Consider the following 22,467-nt stretch of genomic DNA (forward strand, 5'->3'; position numbering starts at 1 on the left):
TATGGTGACTCTTGTCTTGCGCATCCTGACATTTGTTTAATGGCAGCAGCAATATTAACGGGCAGTGCAATAGGGTGGTGGGTTCAGCTGATCAGGCTGAGCTTCTTTCCTTATGCTCTCTTGAAAATCCCATCATAAAAGTAGACTGTATTTTATGAATATCAAGGATCATAACGATTGGATTTGTGAAATGCTGATGTGACCATTTGAACTCATGGGCCAAAAGGTATTGCAGGCTGTTTTAATAATAGGGATAAAATTGTCACAAATACCATTGTCAGCGTGTTGATGATCTTAACAGGGTCCAGAAGAAAGCCATCAAAAGTGGCAAAAAGTCACTTAAGTTGTATATAAATATGAGAGAAGTAATTATACATTGCAAATTATACATTGGCAAACTCGCATTATTCCTAGCTTGGTGCTATGCCTGTCAGCCTTTCAAAATATTGACTAGGAAAAAGAAAGAACTAATTGTAGGAGAACACGTTTGTGTGTCGATCAGGAAAGTGCTTAATTGTTCCACTCTGTTTTACAGAGCGTGAAGGGAAATACCTTTTTGTAACCTCCTTTAGATAAGATGGGTCTATTAGTTTAAACCAGCTTCATAAGCTTCACTCCCATGAACTTTCAGACTTTCAGCAGGTTAAGTTTGTCCTTTGTAGTCACTTCTGAGAAGTGGAAATCAAAGTAGAGAGAACCGTGTAAGATGACAAGGTAGTAAATGTACTGGAAGTACGTGAAGTGATCTTTAGCATAATTTAGTTTCAAAAGGAGACTATTAACAAATTTGATTGAAGTATTTAGTTCAGGGTTACTGTAAAATAAAACTCACTGAGCTAGCGTGGCACTCATCTGCTGGAATGATTTAGTAACAGATCTGGTAAATCTCTCATTGTCTGGATTCTTTGAATAAGATTATATGTGCCTCTCAAAGATGTGTTTTTAATTTAGACACAAATTATTGAAATAGTCGGACTTCCCTTGTAATAAATAGCAGAGCTACTTCCCACTCTTACGTGTGGCCAGAGATAGGCAGGACATCAGACTAAATAATCTTTGTTGTTCCTTCTGATTATAAAATCGATGAATCTGCTATAGGATATGAGTGCTATAAGGATATAAATGAGCAAGCCAAGGGACAAAGATATAGATCAATAAATGAAATAAGAGTGTAACTAGTTTTTATTTTGCATGAGAAAGTGTTGCACAAGCATAAAAGGGGATTTTTGTCAAAGTGCTGATGTTACAGATTAGTATAATATTTTAAACCAGGAGTTGACTGTACTAGAGTTTGTTTCGCAAACTCCCATGCTGAAAAGTCTCTGTGCTTTGAAACATCATGTCTGTTGCACACACTGTCACGTGCACTGAAAAGTCCTTCCCTTGGACCTCCGTCTGTTTAATGGAAATAACAGCACTTTCTCTTAGAGGTACTCTGAGAATAAATACATTTCAGCTCCTTGCGATCTTTACAATGTTAGGGACCATTTAATTACCTAAGATGCAACTATAAAATAAAACTAGCAAAACTTATTTAATAGATGCCATCATAATTCAACATCCAACAATTGATGTTATATGTGAAATTAGAATAGAAGTGTATTAATTTTCCTGCTGCACATAACTAATTGGAGTTTACGTGCACAAGTGTAACTTGCAGTTGTTTTTACTTTTTGGCCTCTTTATATTAGCTGAAGGAGTTTTCTGTAGTAGAATTTCTCCTCTTCCCATTTTAGCTCAAATAAATTGGGATGCTAAAAATACAAGAGATATCATTTAAAGTCTGCAGGAATAAGATGGCCATGGCTTGCCTATGACTCTCAACTGAAAATGTTTTTTGTCTCTGGAGGGATCATATTGAGATGCTTGTGAGTAATACATTGTGGGAGTTTTTCCTTTAACACAGCTGTTGGTTTAATCATGTGCCAAGGGTTTAAAACAATTGTGATTTATCAGATAGGGAAACAGAAAGTAGATGTCACACTCCTTGCCAGATTTTACAGAGATTGGGATCTGGACTGGAGTCTTTGTCATGAGGAAAAAAATATACTTCCTATTTTATTATCTTTTCTAAAATTAAAGAGATGGGAATGGAGTTGGAGTAGAAGTAGAATTTGCATATGGTATCCTAATCCTGGCATAGCAGTTGAAACAGCAATTCAAATTTTAGGACTCAGGCCAGTAAGAAAAACTCTGAAATGGTCTACTGCAGTAGAAGATGTAATTATATATGTGTGTGTGCATATGTGTATGTGTATTTTATATATGTGTGTGTGTATATAAAATTACATGTATATATAGTATATAATGTATATAATTACATAATTATAAAGCTAAAGTAAAGCTTAAGTAATGCTTTACTTTTTACATGTCACTCTTTCTCAGTGTATGTATTCATGAGTTAATAAATTGTTGAGGTGGCAGGAAATTCAATATCCTCATGCAATATCTGTTCCTCTTTTTTCTTCATTTTTCCTGTTTTTTGAAATTGCATAAGAAAAGGTTAAAGGAAAGAGTATCATTATAATTTGACTTGAATTAACTGCTCATGTGAACAGTGCTATACACACATGCAGACAAGAAGTTTCCACTAGAACATAAACATTCAGCGTGGGAGCTGTGTGACACAGCTGAATGAGAGATTACAGAGTATATAGATTTTGACCTTTCCTCCTTTTTCATTCACTCATGGGACTGTGATCTTTGTTTCAGAGGTATGCAGAAAAGGAAGATTTGTTCACTAGATGCAAAGGAGATATATTTTGCAATCTGCTAGGCCCTTTTCCTTACTGTCACATATAGTAATGTCCAGTAGTTTAAAAACAGAAAAGGATTCGTCTTCTCAGCAGGGTCAGGTAGTTGCTAAGAGAACTTAAGTTCCAAATCCAAAGACCTTGTCTGAGGGTAATTAAGCTGTGAATTTGAGTGTCTGTGATTATAAAGGAATTAGACATGACCTTCTGTTCTTTTGTGAAACCCGTTAGAAAAGAGTGGGATTTTAAAATCAATATGCAGTTTTACTGGGACTGTTTAACTTAAATTGGTATAACTTTTAATTTACATCAGTATTTGCTCATATTGGATTAGCATATGTAACAATACTATTGTCCAGGCACATTTTTTCTTACAGTTTATGAAAACTTTCCTCTTGCTGTTGAGGCTATTCTTTCCAAGGTTTTGCCTTTAGTCTATGACCCATTCCTCCCACTTGTCACTCAGCTCTTTGATTCGCACTTTAAGGTGCAGATGAGCTCCACACTCTAGCCTTCCCTTCATCTAGGTATATGAAATTCTGCTGATTTCACTCTTGCGGTAAGTTTATAGAATGACCTGGTGCTTCCGGGTAATGGCTTACAGTCAGCATGCAGAGAGGTAAAAAGTAGTTCAAGAATTTGGGTGATGTGAAGATTGAAATAATAAATAAATAATTAAATGAAGAATGCATGTTGTTAGAGAAATAATAGTTATCACTGGTTTCACTTGAAATATATGATGAGTTGATTCAATTACATCAGTTTAGGTGTCACACAAAATTTATCTGACTAAAAATGTTCCTTTATTGGCCTTGTAGAATTAAATGTTATTGAACATTATTAAGCCATTTGTTGTTAATGATGACATGTGGGTTTCTTTAGTTTATTTTGTTTGATTGTTCCCCCCTACCCCCCGCTTACACTATTTGTTCTCAGGATAATTCTGGTGGTTGCTGGAGTATAACACAGCAACTGTCTACGCATTTAAGAAAAAAACATATTTATGTGTTGTTATGTTGATTACTGTTAATACAGTAAAATGACCCTAATTTACACCCTTGCTGATCAAGGACAAAATGAATTCAGATCTTCAAAGCTGCAATTCAGCAAAACACTCAAGCATGTACTTAACTTTAACCATATATACTGTGCTGGGAATACTCATCAGAAGTACATAGATGCTTAAATATTCTGCTGGATGTAGTAACACTTAACTTAAATGAAATATGAAGTGTTTTTCTGACTAAAATCCCCAAAGATAAATGATACTCCCACTCTGCCTGAAGCATGCTCTGCTGTTGCATACACGATGTGTATCATGAGAGCCTTCACACTGACAGCTTTGTGAGCCTGTGAACATAAACACTAGCCATATGACTCATGATGACAATAGAAAGTCAGACTGTGTGTGCAATAATAAACAGCTCTGATTATGATGAGAAGGTTTAGAGTAAGGTCCAAATCATTTTGATTTCAGCCATTATCTTCTTGTTGATGCTGTGCTTCCTTAGCCTCCCCCCCGTCCTTATGTTGATCACTGTCATTCAGAATATCGTATCTAAAATTAGTGCTTTGGGAAAGGGGCCAGATCTTTTACCCTGTTCTGGAAAGTGATGTAAAAATACTTAATTTTACTGTGCCTTAGAGTACAATGAGTGAGATACCATGAAAAAGCAGACCTTCCCCCCCCCCCCCCCCCCCCCCCCCGCCACAAGTCCCTGCAGCGGCTCCCCTAATCTCATCCTTTGTAGTTCATGACAGTGCAGGTTATTTATATGTAAGGATTGAAACAAGGTGAGATAAGTAATAGAAGAGCACTACTCTAGTAAACTCACCATCTTTAATTTTGTGCAGGTTATCTGGTCGCTTACGTTCAAGAAACAGTACCACCAGAGAGTCCATGTGTCGTATGCTTCCCTTTAAAAGTATCACTGGTCACTGAAGACATTTCTTTCTCTCTGTATTCCTTTGATACTGACTACCCTAATGGTCTAATTAGCCTCTCTTATAGCACATATTACTCTTGGGATACCATGAAAATGATGTGTAGGGCAGCTGGGCACTTGTTCATGTGCCCTACTTGCAGATTAACTATGCACAGCAGTGAGGGATTCCTTCTAAGTCGAATCATTCTGAACCAGCTTGGCCAAGAAACAAGCCTTAAGGATGAAAGAAAAGGCAGAAAAGTTAAGAGACAATACACATTACAGCAGAGTTATTAAGTTATTAAATCTTAAAACTAAAGCTCGTCTCTGGGTGCTACCTCTTCCTTAATTGTGTTCTTCTACCTTTTCCCATTCCGTGTCATCCCAAGCTAGAATGCCCTCGTCTGTCTCTGTTCCTTACAGAGGAAACTTCCTTCCTTACTTACCGTGCCTGAATACTTGAAACCAGATGGTATTGTGGAGAAGTAGGAAAGATTCCTTCCTTCCTTTCCTCTTCTTCCTTCATGTATTAGATCATTTCTTCTGCATAACTCTAATTATCATTTTTTTTCTCCAGGTTCCTTATGTTTGTTCCAGTCTTCTTAAGGCATGTTGGTTAAACTAAATAAAAAAAAAGTGAGAAATATTAAGTGCATTATCTTCTTCCTAGATTTATAGCATGTATGAAGTCTAAACAATGAAGTTAGTTATGGCACTCATAATCTGAAGAATTATGCCTCTCACACACAGACCCTTCTTTTTTGCATTCGAAATTTTACAGGATTTATTCTGTGAAGTTTGTCAAGCACTTTGAAAGATGTGTGGCTTGTCGCAGGTGCAGGTCTTGTGCATGAGAACAGAGTAATTATTACCTTTAAAGTATATATTTAAAATAAAACATTTCACTGTAAAAATATGATAATGTGAATCATGTTCATTTCAATAGGGTCTGTGGCTCAACCATAAATAGGACAATTCTGTGTATACTGTTCTACAAACCCAAAAGCCTATTCCCAAAAGCTTACAGCTTGCATAGGGAAATCCAGGTTCAGAGCAAAAGAGAAGGTTATCATCCACCTAAGCACTCTGAAAAAGGACAGCTGTCTTGTTGATTTTGATTCCACTTGATTTTTGATTTTTGCACAGTGTCACTTTTTTTCTAAGTGTTGAACCTAATGGGCTGCAGTCCAGCAACAGTGGTAAGCTTGTATTCAGCTTTGACCTTAACGGGAACATTTGTCTGCTTGTCCTAGAGTGTTATGTTGTTCTGAATGACTTGCTGAATTCAGGGCCTGCACTTGTTCCCTTTATGAATTTACCTTTTAACTTCCCTAGGATGAAGATCAGATACTTTAACTGTCAAGGATTTACTTTGCTTTTAAAAAGTGTAATTAAAGTTTGCAGTCCTTCCCTGATCCTATTTCAGCTTGACTTGTAAAACAAGGCTGACAATTGAGGACAGGTGCAACAATTTTTTTGCTGTTGTTTAATGTGGCCAAATAAAATTACATTTTCTTATAAATATGGCTTTTACTTTTTTACATCACCTTTTCATGTAGATATTGCATCTTTATATGGTTGAGACTGTTTTCTTTCTGACTTGACTTTTTTTTCTTACATGTGAAATGTTTTGAATCAGATATAGAACAGTTTGTATCATACCAGAGGAACTGAAAATTAAAATCGTCTTTCATTCTGAGGTTGAGGTAGCACTTCTGTTCTATCTCCTTACCTCAGTCCTGGAGCAAAGCCTGTGGATTCAGATTTTTCCGGTCATATACCATTCTACTAAGCAGGGCTAACAAATAATAATTCTGTCTATTTGAGACAGTGTGTAGTCTGCTGTCACCATATTAACAAGTTTACAGTTTGGCTACTTATTTTGATTGGATCCCAGTTATGTAGCATTAGAGAGCAGATGTTCCTGGTGTAATCTGATAGTCATTTTTACTCTATTTTCTAATTTGTAGTCAAGGATAGATGATTTGATGAGACCAAGGCCTCTTGTCAAGCCCCCACCCTACTCTACCTCAAGCTGATCCCTTGACCTGAAAGAAAGAACAAACAGTTCTGCAGTAAAATTGTTTCGTTGTGTGCTGTACCTTAGTTGTGTTTAGATGAATACAGAGAACCAGTAAGATCATTTTGGATAGTGTTTTTCATCCTTGCTGAACTTTGTCTATGGTTGGAAAATAATTTTAAAGCAGACTTAAGCACATATTTGATACCTCTTTTTAAGAGATTAAAATAGAGGCCTGTTGGCAGTAACAAATTATGGTATGCTGACAGTGTTTGTAACAAGAATTGAGATGTAGAGGGTAATCAATAAGGAAGGGGAGCTCTGAAGGAAAAGGTGCTAATGTCAACCTAGGCTGCACCACACTGTAATTTTAACAATTTACAATGATAGAAAATTTTTGCATATACTTCATATCAGTAGGCATGCAATTGGAATTAGAAATCAGTTTATCCCTGAGGTACAATTAAATTAATGGTTGCTGCTTCTATTTTATGTTGTTGCTGTTTGTTTTTAACTGCCCCAAAGTGTGGCAGATATTTTAAAATGTCCTTACATAGGCCTTTTTCATTCTATAAACCTCTATGCATTTTGCTCAGTCTGTTTGTTAAACATCAAAAGAGGCATATGGATCAGATGGCATTGTATTTGTTAAACTGAGCACAAGGAAGTCAAGTGATTTGTTCATATTCATCTATTCTCTTTTTTGACTGCTTTAATTGTTGGTTATTTTAATTATTCTGTAGAAGTTGTCATTTTGTTTTTAACAGCACTTCTAAAGCACTTGTGAATAAATGTATTGTGAACAGATGTTAGCTTCATTATCCATATCAATACTTTCATGACAAATTGTGATGGTAACCCTACCTTCTCCCTGAGATGAAGTGCTGTACTGTGCTGTACTAAACACTCAATGAGAAATAAGATTAAGTATTCTAGGCAGTCTTGAAATTTCTGTAATTGGAGATTGTTTAGAGCTGTGTCCTTACTTTTCTCTCCCTCTGATTTTACAGGGCACAATGACTACATGTGTCCAGCTACTAACCAGTGCACCATTGACAAGAACAGAAGAAAGAGTTGCCAGGCTTGCCGACTAAGAAAATGCTATGAAGTGGGAATGATGAAAGGTGGTATGTACACAGCAATGAACACAAATCCCCAGCATTGGTGTCTCCTTTGCTGCCTTTTAAAATTTCTTTGGACAGCTGATATAGTTCCTAAAGAAGGAAGCAACTCAGTTTATTGAGTTGAAGTATGTTAAATCAAAGAACAATTAAATAAAGAAACATCACAAATCCTGTGATAATATGCTTGGCCAAATTTCCATCAACATTAATAGGAACATTGTCTTTGATGGAGGTAGGATTCTTCTGATAGTATTTTTTATATATATAATTTTTTGGTCTCTTTTTTTTGGTTTGGAGTTGGTAGACTCCCGATCATGGTGGATGAAACTTAACCCAAAATTTTGTATCATTTTGCAGTTTAGTGTGAAAAGCACTGATAGTCTCAAATCAGTCTATGTTCATTAAAACAAACCTCCAAATGTCTAATATTTGTTCTATGAGTCCTGGAGGGGAGAATCAATTCCTGTATTCCAAAACTGCATACCAATATGTGTATTAATTTCATCCTGCAATGCTAAAAACCTCACTCTTATTTTACGCAAACTGAGGTAAATGCCAGTTTCTTAGAAGACGCTTGTGTAATAACGATGTCAGCAAAGAATCAACCCTGAATGATAAGGCTGACTGTGGCATAACATTAATTTATTTCATTTAGATAAATGATGTTTAACTTTTGGAGTCAAAATTAGAAATATATGGCAATATATGCTATTGAGTAATTGCTACTGTGTGTTTTCAGGTGGAAGAGTTCTTTTGTGATATAGTTTGGGACTGATCATGATAACTGTTTTTCTCCTCTATGTTACAGTACCTTATAATTATCAAAAGCAGGCAGAAATTTGCTGTTTTGTAATCCTTTAAAAAACCTCATGCCCTTACAAATTAAGAATATTAAGAAGCACAGGAAATCATAAAGTTTCATATGGGTAATATTCACTCTGAAACAGAAGACAACCTTGTGGTAGATGACTGAAAATATCAGATTGGTTTTAATAATGAAGACTATTCACTAGCTTTATCTAAACCTATTTCTGTAGGAAATCCTAGCAAAATAGTAAGTGTCCAGAACAGAAAGAATTGGAACCTTTGTTCTATCTGTGAAAGGAGCTAATCGTTAAATTACAGGTTGGTTCTCCCTTTCTCTAGCACATCTAATGTTTACTTATTCCATGAAAAATCAGCTGTTTTGGGGCAAGAGAGAAGAGTGCCTCATCATATTTATCCATCTCACAACAACTGATCATTTGTCCAGTCTGGGCCAGCAAAATAGGCCAAGTTTGAGAATCTTGAGGTGCAGAGGGGAAAGATGAAGGGAAGACACCACTGTCACTAATCAGCTATTTCTGCACATTGATGTTGAATATGCATTTTTTTCATCTTGCGGATCAGACAAAAGCTGAGATTGATTTTGTTAAACTCAGTTCTGGGATGCAAGAAGCATGAATGTGTCTAATTTCTTTGTAGTTCTAAAACTTCGACTGTATATTTTTACCTATATATATTTAATTAATGATCTGCTATATCAGTTTAGATGTTTTTCTTATCTATTCTCTAAGATATGCATTGTAATAGTTTTTTTCACTGGTGAATTTCTATACATATTTGTGTTAAACCACATAAAAACTGCACAGAATTCTCAGCTAGTATTCTGTAGATTAAAGAAGACAAAAAAGGACTGAAATTATATCCAAATTTTCTTTCCTAATATAGAGGTTCTGAAATTTATATTTCATACAGTGGCCCACACTTTATAGTAGAGTTTTATGGATTTCATCCTTTCTTTTTACAATAATATAACATTTCTCTAGTCATTACAGCAACTGACAATTTAAAAATATTGAATGTGGTGTTTTTTTAACTAAGCTGACAAGGTGCATACAGCAAGAGCATACGCATAAATCCTGCCTGCTCTTATAGGACCAATAATAATGAACTAAAGTACATCACTGGTTCATAGGTGAGAGTTTAAGAATATTTATTTTATGAAGTCTGGGAAGAGTGTCTTGTCATCCCTTAGTTGCAGGTTGTAAATCTGGCAGGCCTGCAGATAAAGTAAGGTATTAAAGTAAGGGAAAGGTAACGTGAGATGAAGTAAAGCATTCAAGGTTCTCCTGGACTCATTCCCAAACCAAGCAGCTTCGGAGACAGAAATCCTTTCCTTCAGTAAGTACTTGCTGATTGTCACATTTCTCTCGGATGAAGATAAAGGTTAAGTGAACATTCTTTGTATGCCACGTGGACTGGCACTTTTAAATGTTTTTATTTGGTTTTGTTTTCCCTGAGAAGGTCTCTTAAGCTTTTCTGTTGTAATAGATCTCTTATAACACTTCTCTTCAACACTCTTGAACCATACAGTGTTGTGGTTAACTGGAAGATCCATATTTTTCTCTAGTACTTCATATTTTTCTTGAAATAATCTCCTTTTGTTGTTACTGTTGCTTAAAGGGATTAATTCTATCACACATTTGAAAACAATATTCACCTGTGTTGTATCTCACTCATATCTCTCCATCTACAATTTGCTTATGATGATATGGCTTTTAGAAAGAGTTGAAAAGTTCTGCAATGTTTCTTTTCTCTAAACATAATCTCAAATTTACTCTTTCACTGAATTAGCTGAACTTTTCTTTATAAGTTGTCAAAGGTGTTAAGTTGTGACTTTTATATGTATCATATAACTTCTGAGCAATAGCTGATATTAATTGTTCAGTTTCAGTAACAATGGGGAATAGAGCTAGATAAAATCTTGATTAATTGTTCCTGGTTTATTTTAACATAATTTATAAGTTATGGTTTCTGAGATTTTTCTCGTAGAGAGTCAGTTAACTGAAGGCAGCATAAAAAAATCATGTATATAATTTTTAATAGTGCGGACACAATTGAAAAATGTTTTTGGGGCTTCATTCAGAAAATTTGTAGGCCTCAAGTGGTCTTCTGAGCTATACTCTGGGAACCTCTATTTATGAGTCTGTGAAAACTTTATCCTTTTTTTTTCATCCAGCTTTTCTTTGATCTTTTAAAAACTGCTTTTGGTACTAAAGAATTATTTTCTTCTCTTCTGTTTGCAAGTGTTTCTTTCTACGTCTGTTGTTATGTTGTTTTTAGAGACAATTGGACAGCAAGATTCTCTGCTGATGTAGTCAACTTCTGAAGCAGAATTTATAGCTGGCATATTTTGTCCAGATGCTTCTCTCTGTCTTTCTGAATAAACCCAGAAGACCTTAAAATTTTATGCCATCGATTACTTAGTCTGTGCACCCCTATGTTTGTATGTGGATATAAACCAGTCACAAGGAATAGGCTCCTTGTCATGTGCCTCTTTCATCTGGTTGGGTAGCAGGGAAGAATAGCCTTGTTTTTGTTAATGATCCGCTGATACCTTCTTGAAGATTGTTTCTGTTCTGGTTTAGAGGAGGATTTTCTAACTTACTGTTTTACACTATGTTGGATCCTGCAACACATTCCCAGAGTCCAAATGGAGTTTTTACAGCAGTTACAGTCCTGAAGCTTCAATGATATATATGGTCCAGGTGATCTCTGTTCCAATATAGATTTTGTTTTCCGTTTCTTCATTGTTTTAATTACTTTTTAGTGACTGGGCTCCAGAGGGCTTCCATTCTCTGAAATCAAAAGCACCTTATATTTATTATTATTTAAATATTTTTATAGTATGATAAATGAATATGGTTTTCTAGTTATTAGCATGCTACATTCTTCCCCTCCATTCATGTGTGACAAGGCAGATTTAACATCAAGTGCCATGTGGGAACAGAGCAGCAGCGTGGAAGTGGAATCAGTGGCTATGGCAAAAATTCAGCATAACAGTAACTGCTAGATCCTTAATGAAAAAAACAGTTATTTACCTGGTAATCCCTCTTTGACTGCTCTGAGACCTACATAATTCTGTCAACCGTCAAATTCTGAGAGCCTCCCAACCTCAAATCATATAAAGGGCAGTGATCAAGGATTTGAATACTCATATACCAGATCCAGATGGTGATCACGTATATGATCAGGGGTATTTATTACCTTTGAATAGTTTGAAATTTCCTGATGTAGGCAGAAAATTCCAAGTGAGAAGTTTCATTTCTCTTGATGATGAAATTACTGCACATTTGAAGCCTAAATCCTCCAGTGCTACCTGCAGAGAAGTACCTGAGGACTCTTCACATATTACTGCAGTACAGCCCAGGGGAGCAAAAGTCTGTGTTTGCTGTAACCATGCGCTATAGCCAAATGCCAGGTGCCTGTGGGAATGTTCATTAACAGCCAGAGACTGGAGTAAAAGCCATTCCTCTTTTAAGCTTTTCTCTTAGATATTGTTGAACTGGCTCCCCGTCTGCAGCCACAGGGGGATTCTGCCTTGTTCAGTGTGACAATATTTCTAAGCAAGACAAATTTTTACAGGGAAAAGAAAAAACATTTGGCAAACTTTACCGTCCTCTGAGAAGAGACCACTCCTGATTTTTGTCTTCAAATGGAGAGTGTTATGCTTCCTTGCTGAATGCTGCGTTTGCTAATGTTAAATGATCAAATAAAAAAGGCTAGAGGATTATTAAAATCATTCGCAGAAGCAGAGGTGAATCTATGTCTGATGCAACAACTGGAAGGGCTCCAGACTTTCTGTTTTTTCATGTTATTATCTTTTAATGAAATATTTTGTTAAAAATAGAAATTAATGAATGAAGGAAAATGGCTTAACAATGTAAAACTATTTTGGTCTGTCCGAGGATAGCCTTTATGGTATTTATTAGACATACTGTTCTGTACTCAGGCAAATAGCTGTGTAGGCAGGGCCTGATACACATATGAGGAAATGTATATTTTTAAGCTGTAATTGATGGGCTGAGAGCAAATAGCATTGAAGCAAAGTTGTCTCAGTTTAGAACAGCCTCTTGGAAAAGAACATGGAATTGAAATATGACTTTTTGGTGATTTCTTTTTTCTTCCTCTTTCGTACACACGCCAAGTATCACTGAATTGTCTTAAAAGATAATCTCCCACCCCTCTACCCCAAAATAAAGAAAAAGAGAGCATTGTTGTAAACACTTTTCACTGGACAACCTGTCTTATGTTTACTTCTACATTATAGTAGTATTGTAGGATTTTTTTTCTAATACTGCACAATTTTTGGTGTTTTACCCTTGAACATTTGTTTGAGATTGTATGACCTAAGTATATCTGTATACTTGTTAACATTTGTTTATTTGTCCATTTACATACTTTAAAAATTCCTAATTAGGAATTTAATTTTAGTTGTGATATTACTTGTTAATAGATAGAGCAATGAGACAGTCCCTGTTTAAATTGTTAATAAATTTTAAATGAAGCTTAGGATCCTTGCAGTCACCAGCTCCATCTCCCACTTTCTGTAAAAGGTGCCTTAGGGCATCACTATGGACTCACTGGTTTTGCGCTAGCCTATGCAAGTTCAAAATAGTTAGCGTCTTCTCCTTCCTGAGCTTTAGATATGCCTAGAGTTTTTGAGCTTCTGCTTCTTCACTTGGTTAGGCATTTATAGTTCAACTCTAGTACTATCAGTTCTGATATATTAGATCATCTAGCTTTAATATCCAAGTTAATTTATCTAATTTATGTGGTTCTGAGGTTTCTAAAATACAGCTCTTGCAATTTCTCATGGTCTTTGAGAACAATACAGTTGGACTCATACTTCTTAAACTACCTGGCTTTTCCAAATCTTTGTTGAGGTACTGTTCCTGAAAAGGTTTTATTGTGACCGTTGCTGCTGCCTCTCTCTCCCTCTCCCTCTCTCAGAAAGTAGTACTGATTATAGAGGGAAAAAAGTCCAATTTGGAAAAGGTTGAGATCCCTTTTTGAAAAAACTCTGGAAGTTTTTATTTTTATTTTTAGTTGCCTAACCTTAACCATCTCAAGTCTGATTTGCTGGCCAGCTGACCAGTCACTACACCAGTTATTTTTTTGTTTCGTATGCTAGGTGCTGTACAAACATCTGATATGACTCTGTCCAATACAATTTATTCTTTAATGGCAAGAATAGGGAACTGCATAAAGTCCCAGTACCAGGTGAAGTATCCAAACATGGAAGTGCCCTGAGTTGGTGGAGGCTTTTGAAAATCTTGGGATCAGTGACTTACCATGGCAGAGAAAGGAATGCTATCAAGGTATGCCATATTCTGGTCCTCCTCACCCATTGTTGGGGAAATAGAGATTTAACTGCCTGCCCAGCCATGTTCTCAAGACTTTATTTGCCTATTGATAGACAGTGGCAAAAAATTATTGCTTTGGAAAAATATAATATTCAACAATGAGGCCCAGTTCCAGGGTGATGATCTAGCTGCAATACTTCGGTTTCTTTTATAAGACTTGAATCTTGACAATCAAGTACTTGGCTATAAATATTACATAAGCTTTTATTAACAATAAGTGACTTGTAAATACCACATCCAAAATAATTTATAACCTGTTTAATATTAGCAACTGGCATATATTACATCGCATTTGCCACTTGTTCTGTTAATTGAAGTGGGCACTACCATTTCTGCTTTCCTCATTTTTGTGTTTGCTGGCCTGCTAACCAGACCCCTTTGAAGCTTGTCTGATGGGAAACACACTCCATGGCACATACCAAGAATTAGTCTAACCTTCATATCAACATCCTGTGGTACTGTTACAGAAAAATTGCATAAATTAAATCCTAATTGAATTTAGGATAATTGCATTCTGTAACATTTTAAGTTTTTTTTTTTTTTTAGTAAATTCTTCAACCATTCAATAGAATTCCATAGCAAGGATATAACTGAGCATCAGGGACTTCAGAAGAGCTATTTAACTGCTTTGCCTCTGGCCTTTCCTTTGCTGAAGTGGAGAAGCCATGGATATAGCCCTGCCTGAGCTGCAAAGCTCTAAGGGAAAGGAAGCACAACAGGGTTGGGTGATACAGGGCTAGGGACAAAACCGGTATTGCAAATACTGCAAAATTTCAGTAGTTTTGGTATAGCTACATACATCGCATACACGTAGAATTGTTATACTATGCGGGCATTAATATATTGCCCTTCATTGCCTGAAGAGATGTCTTGACTCCTTCCCAAGTCTCTCTGGCCTACCCAGAACTGTGGAAGTACCCATCCTATTATAATAAATTTGTTTTTATAGGCCATGCAAATGAAGCATACAATACACCATTACCTTCCTTACGTATTTTTTTAATTCAGAATTAGTTATTCTACCTAGTTAGGTACTTTAAATCCATAAATGCTGGTATAACTATGATTTCTTTACAGAGGGCTCAAAACTGTAGTTTGACCTCCCTTTATTTCATTATAATTTCTAACTAAAGGAATTTACATGCTGAATTTTGTATAACCTGAATTGTCCACAATATCTTTAGTGTTATTTTGGAATTCGCCTTCAAATGAAGTCCAGGTATTCTCTTGACTATAGAGAACAAATCCACTCAACTGAAAGGTGATACTAAGGTCTAAATGTGCCTCAGGGTTATTGCTTCTGCAACAGTTTTTGAGGAAAATCTTGGAAGTATATAATAGCAATAAATTTTTAGGTAGTAGATGTAAAATTAATTAAAAGAGAAAAGATGTATTTTTAGAAAGGTTATCTAATTAACAGCAGTTTTCTTATTTTTACAATTTAGAACTCCGCTGTCTCATTGCAAAAAAACATTTCTGATGAGGTTGAAGGTTGAACTCCACTAAGCGGACAGGGAGGACTCAGCGCCAAAACAATACAGAACACAACAAAAAGGTGAAAAAATAGAATTGAGGGGGAGAGAGAGAGGAAGAGAGGGAGAGGGAGAGAGGAAAAAGACTGTATGCCCAGAACAGTATAAAGATATTAAGTTAGTGGTAGTGTGATAAAAATTTGCATATCTTACAGAAGCACTTTTGGTTTTGACATTTTTTCAGGAAATTTATGCAAATCATCACAAACCTAGTCTGGTAGAGTGGAAAAAAGACTTTGAAAGCCTTTTACTGAGTGAAGATCAAATATTGTTCCATTTTAAACAGAAATTTTTGTATACTATTCTGTTCTTCTAGAAAAAAATCATGTCACTAATGTATGGATAAATTTGCCTGTATTTTGCAGATCTTCATTTCCCCCACAGTACACTCACAAGTGTTTGCCAGAAATGAACTTTGCTCCAGGGCCAACTAAAATGTAATCTTTATCAAGGTTTAAAGAGGAACTATTTCTCAACAATCAGGAATTGAGAGCATGATTTTCTTGGGATCCTGCCTAAAACCTTAATTTATTAGAAGGAACACTGACATGTGATCTGAATGCCAAAGAAAATCAGGATTTACTATTTTGCTATGCAGAATATGGCTACCTATCTTGAATTTCACTACAGATTTGCAGTGAAACAGAAAAGAAGTTTTGCAGGAAAGTAAATAACCTGCAATCAGTTAGTGCATGTGTATGAGACAAAGGCAGGAGAAAACTGTAGATGGACAGGTGAACAAACTGTAGTTTTCTTCTAAGAGCTATACATTTAGTCAGTTATGGTTTAAGGGTTACGGAAGGATGAAGATAAATTTATAACTCATTTTGTCTCTTATTCCACCAGTGTGCCTCATTCTTATTTCTGAATGGTAAAAAATGTTAAGTACTAGTCAGAGGCAACCTTTCCATTACATATGTTACGTTGTGGATTATGTAACTAGAATGTGAACTATTCAGCCTTACTTAAGGCGACACTGTCAAATGACAAAATGATATGCGAGAAACATCATTTTCCCTTCTCACAGTCAACTTTTTTTCCTTTTCACAATCAATATCCTTTTCAAACAATTGAAAATAACAGCTTGCAGACATTAGGAAAAAAAACCACTCTAATCAAAGATTTGAGCCTTCTCTCCTTTGTTGGCTCACTTATATCTACACTGTCTTTTGTAGTCAGGCCAGGTAAGGTCCCATAATGTATCTTTTATTGGTGAGTTATCTGATGGATTCCAAATAAGTTCTCTGTACTAGATGTAAAGTGTGCACGAGGACTACAATTGCTGCCAGTTCTTCAGGAAAGATATCAAATCAGCTAAAAAAATAGGGAGAGGAATCTTTCTAATATAACTTACGTAGCTAAGGTTAAGTGAGCTAAGCAGAGATTGTCTTTTATTCATTGTTTTTTGTTTTTTTCTTCACCTGTTTCTTTATATACATTTGCCATTATATTGTCTATTTTGGATGTTATTCATGTTTTTATTTGCATTTTACCTTAGCCTGGTTAGCATTATGTATGATTTGAGATAATTGGATAACCACTAGGCATTCTTCACTCATGGGTGTAGTAAATCTACAGTTTGAGGCATTTTAAGAAGTTATCTAGGTTTCCAGCATATGCTCCACTGTATTATCTATAAGCAGGCCCTGGAAGAAGTGTTTAATGCTAGAAGCCCAATAGCAACAGAGTTCCTAAAAATACATTCTAATATTTTTGTAAAGGTTTCTATTAATTGCTAATTTGGTTTAGTATGAAAAAAATAAGAAAGGGTCTTACAGGACAAAAAAAAAAGGAAAAAAAGAAGACGCTCATTATTCTTTTCCCACATGCCATTATTATAAGAGGCATTACACTAGTAACTCTACTGAGGAAGTGAGTGCTTAATGAAACTACAGAAAAGCTTTCAAAATGTGTGGTTCCTACTTTATGTCAAATTTAACAGCATTTGAAAATGCTCTTAGTGGTTGTGGTTACAAGTACTCCATAGGGAGGTATAGTTCTTACCTCCTCTCAAACCATGTGAAATCCAGGCTATGCTTTTAATTCATTCTCTCTGTTCATCTCCTAGCCATCTTCATCTTCTGGATGAAGCATAAACAGACATACAGCATTCATTAAACACTCAGGAGTAGAAAAAATGCCTTCATCCAGGTGCATAGATTGAACTCTAATCTGTTATTTATTGATACTATTGCCTAGATATTGCCTTATATTGTTTAGATACCCTGTCAGAAACCAGGCTTTTAAGCGCTGTCATTTGAGACATTCCTGTTTAAGATTAGACATTAAATTCTGATTAATTTTTTTAGATGATTTCAGTCAATATTTATCATTTAAAGCAATTGTCAGCCCACCTGGGTTTTCAGCACAATTTACATTTGTCTGATGTCTGATGAGAAATGGGGCTAATTGCCTGAATCATATTCAAAAAAGTAGTATATTAAGCCTGTAAAATTTAAATTTGAAAAATGTTTGGTGTCACTTTCCTGTGACCAGTTAAGGTTTTTATGTGGAGGGAGAACAAAACAGAGAAAAGATAATCCAACACTCACAAGTGCTCACAGTCTCCTTGGGAGGACCATCATGCTGAGATACATTGTAACAGTAAGACCTACATGGCAGTCATAACTGGCTTCAGCAAGTCTCCGTCTGTTATAAAGAACTGTCTCTTCAGAAGGCTGTAACTGGAGAGGCTAGTAGGAATGTGTGCATAATGCAACACAATGGAAGTATGTTAAGGAAACCCGGAAAGGGAGAGAGAGGAAGAAAACTACTTGATCTGCTGCACTATCATCTAATGTCTCAGTGGTCACTCACTGTGAACAGGCTCAGGCTGTTGTGTGGGGAAGCTGAAGATGAAGCTGGAGGTTCCAGCTGTGGGAAGAAGTAGTGGGAAGTTTCACTTTTTCTCTGCTACTGGGAGAGGGCAGTCATATTTAATGAACAGGAATAGGAGAGATGTGGTTATAGGAGGCAGCGTGGGAAAGGTAAATAGCCAGCTTCAAAAGTTCTTTTATATGCATTCTTTCCATCACTGCAAGCTTATGTGTTTCAGCTGTTACCTTAAGAACATAAGGATTTCTATACTGTTTCATACCAAAGGCCCACCTAGCCTACTCTACTGTCTCCAACAGTATCTACAAGTAGGTGCCTAAGAAGAGTAAGAAGAGGGAGATCATGTATGATATATGTCCTTCTAATACTCTGCTAGTCTCCAAGTATTTTTAACTTGGGGTTATTTTTGAGCTGGATATATTTTGTCTGTTTGTTAATCCTCGGTAGATCTCTCTTCCAAGTGACTACTTTGGCAAGAAATTCTACAGGTCTGTGACAGATTGTGTTGAGAACCACCTGCTTTTGATTATTCTGAACCTGGCTCCCATTAGCTTCAACTGATGCCCTCTGGCTCTTTTATTGGATAAGGGGGTTAACAGTCAATCCCTACAGTCCATCCTCTCTGTGCTCAGATTTTGTAGATCTTTGTCATTGCGACTTCTTTTCCAGCCTGAACAATCCTAGTGTATTCAATTGTTGCATGTATAGACACCATTTGTACCTTTGATCATCCTTGTGCTACTTTTTTCAGCTCTACTATATTCTTTCCAAGATTATAGGACAAGAACTGTACACAGCATTTAAGGTGTGGGTGAACCAGGGATTCATAAAATAGCATAAAGGTGTCTTCTCTTCTGTTCTCTGTTTCTTTATAAATCCTAACATTTGCTTTGTTTTGCTTTTGTGACCACTAGCAAGCATTGTGCTACATTGTGTTTTCAGTAAGCCCTCACAAGATTTCACTCCTAAGTGGTAGGAAGTCAACAAAGCCAATTCAGAGACCATCAAGCCAAGATTAGTTTTACCCATGTGTGTCACTGTATATTAATTTGCATTGAATTTTATGGTTTATTTTATGGTTCAGTCATTCAGTTTTTTAAGGTTCATCAGCAGGTCTTCATAGCCTGTCCTCATCCTTTCTGACCTGATATCTATGTCTTATAAGCAAATGTTCTCACTTCCCTACTGTAACTCTTTTTTTCAGTCCTTTCTGACTGTGTTGAATGGCACAGAGATCTCTGCATAACATTGCAGGGTACTGCAAGATTCCTTTTGTTGGGAGAATTAACCATTTATGCCTAAGAGAGATTTTTTTTCTACATTTTAGTCAGTTTATGCATACATGAATCTTTTTTCTTGTGCCATTGTTGCTTTTGCTTTAAAGTGTTTGTCAAAGGACAAAAAAGGCAAAAGCCTTTTAGATATCCAGATACAGTAGACTGTATCAATTAGATTACCTTTGGCCATGTGTGTGTTTGACCCCTTCAGAGAACTCTAAGAGGTTTATAAGGCAGCAATTCCCTTTACAAAAGCCATGCGGGTGCTTCACAAGACCATACTTAAGCAGCTGTCTATTCCTTATTATAATCTCTACTAGTTTGCTCAGTACAATGGTCACATAGATCTGTTATCTTCTCAGAATGTTTTCTGGAGATTGGTGTCACATTTGTAACCCTCCAGTCTTCAGGTTTTAAGGTAATTTTAAGCAAGAGATTATGTAGTACTTTTATTAATTCAGTTTACATCTATGTTTCATTCCCTTAGAGCTCTTAGGTGAATATTATCTGATATTTGTGACTTGTTAGTGTTCATTTTGTCTTTTTGATTTCTGTCCTCTTCAACTGTCACTTCAGTTTCAGAAAGTTCCTTTGCAGCTCCCCAACTCCCCAAATAAAGGATGCCTGGCATAGAAACTGCCAAGGTTTCTTCCGTTGTGAACACTGATGTAAAGGATTCATGTGGCTTTTCTGCCATGGCCTTTTCTTCTCTGCATGCTCCTTTAATACATTGATCATCAACTGGGCAACAGACTCTCTGGCTTTTTGAAGGGCATTTTCTTATTTATAACCTCTTTTACCTTGCTACATACATTTTGCTTTTTATTCTCAGATATTACCTAGTAGTAAAGCAGAGTTCGATTTACTAAACACTGGAAATTCCTTCCCTTTGATAGTTTTCAGCATCATAAGGATGTGGTAGATTAGTTTAGAAGAGTAACAAATTGTATAGAAGAGAAAGTGTTTCCAAGCACTTTTGAAATGCTCCTTTGACACACTGTAAGAGCAAAGCTACAGGCTAGTAATGCTGCAGGTTGTGTGTGTGTATAGAGAAATGTCTAATGCTTCTTATCATCTGGAATTCGCTGGCAAGTAGCAGAGCAGAAGAGACAGAGCCTCAGATTCAAGGGTTACTCCAGACTGGGCTGTTTACTGACCACTGTTTGTACAAACAATAATAGATCTACCTTTTTATTGCCTTCTCGCCAAAAAAAGCAACCAAACAAAAAGAAACCCCAAGACACAAAACTCATTTTCCTTCCTGCCGTGTATTTTTCTCCCTCAGAGGTAGCCGCAAACTACTGGATTGGGAATCCAGCGCAGCTGCACAGACCATGTACTGGCGGAGGCGGACAGCACACTGGCAGAGCAGGGAGCTTTCCACTGGTGTCCATCAGCAGCAATGCTTTAGGGGGGTTCTGCCCAGTGTCCACTCCACTCTCACACTCTTGATACTCATTCCGAGTTTTCTCCTCCAATTTGTTGATGAGCCTAGTGTCTTAATGTTGTGTTCCTATTTAACCTAGGCGTTTTCCTGTGCATAAGGCTCTCCTTTCCCATAATGATTCTGCTAGCCCTGTTCTGTACCTGTTCTTGTTTGGAGCCACAGCAACCTGTTGTTGAAATGAACAAAATTCCACAAAAGGGGAAAATCTGCATTACCAGAAAGCCAAAAATGAGGGAGAAAATCTTCAAAGCTAAAAACTCATTTCTGAGCAGACAGTTTTTAAGTAGGAGCTTCTTTCCTGGCTTAAAAGTTACTTATTTTGCAAGTTAGCTCCAATAAGATATGAAACAACACTGATATGAATAAGAAGCTATTGCTTATGTGCCTGTTGCCTAGAAACAGAGCTCCAGTTCTCCAATTCTGGCAGTTACCTTGCCTTTATGTTTTGATTGTTGTGAAGTTTCCAGATCTACTGTGTTTCCACTAGTTTAAATGCTTGAAATGCCATTTGAATGTCTGACAAGTATGAAGTGGATATTATTTGCTGAGCATTGGCAATTGCGAAGATTGCTGGACTGCTGCACATGTACTGTGACATACATGTCCTACCACCAGTGTAGAGGACAAGCTTTAATGGTTCATTGACTTGTCGTTTTCCTGGGCTTCCTCTCTTAATTTGATTACTTCCACTATAGAAGTAGAGAATCTGAAATAGAATTGGAATGAATATGAGTTTTCCTGGTACCAGTAGAAAACTACTGTGCTGGTCACTCAAATTGTGACTGTATGGAATTACTGATATTAAAATCATCTTTTGTTATTATGTTAAAAAGCCCTTCTGTTGTCACAGAAACACAATGTGTAAGCCAAGACCATATCTGCAGATATCCAGCCTGTTTGCCTGGATCAGGCCTAGCACACACTAGAAACAGAAACTTTTTGTGTGCCTAAAACTTTAAATTGAAATGGGTGTCAAGTAAGACATAAGATATTCATGCATACCAACATGAATGAAGTCGGTAGGGTTTACCAGTGGTGATCTAGGTGTTGTTTTTAGTTTTCTCATGGTATGATATACAGTCTTTGTGCCCTTGATTTTAATTTTTTGTTCTTTGGGAAGTTAAAATTATTAGGACTAAAAGACCCCTGAGATTTCCAGATGAAAATATTAAAAAGTGTTCTTATAACATTAGAGTACATGAGCATTCACATCTTTATCACAGCTACAATCTGTGACCAGTTATATATTTTTCTACTCATATGATGTGTCTGATGATATATATTATGACTATAACAGAAACTACTAAAAGTAGATTTTTATTGTGGAACCAATATTACTTTCTGAAGAAAAAAATAAGCCCAGAAT

At 36.3% G+C, this 22,467-nt stretch overlaps 1 protein-coding gene across 1 annotated transcript in view; it reads left to right on the forward strand.

Moving 5' to 3' along the window:
- Positions 1-22,467, forward strand: part of ESR1 (estrogen receptor 1) — a 174,868-nt gene that overhangs the window by 81,825 nt on the left and 70,576 nt on the right. The window contains exon 4 of the mRNA XM_067294757.1: positions 7,709-7,825. Coding sequence (XP_067150858.1) covers positions 7,709-7,825 — 117 coding nt within the window. The remainder of the gene's footprint in view (positions 1-7,708; positions 7,826-22,467) is intronic.

This window comes from Apteryx mantelli, chromosome 3, assembly GCF_036417845.1.
Source record: "Apteryx mantelli isolate bAptMan1 chromosome 3, bAptMan1.hap1, whole genome shotgun sequence".
NCBI classification, from domain to species: Eukaryota; Metazoa; Chordata; class Aves; order Apterygiformes; family Apterygidae; genus Apteryx; species Apteryx mantelli.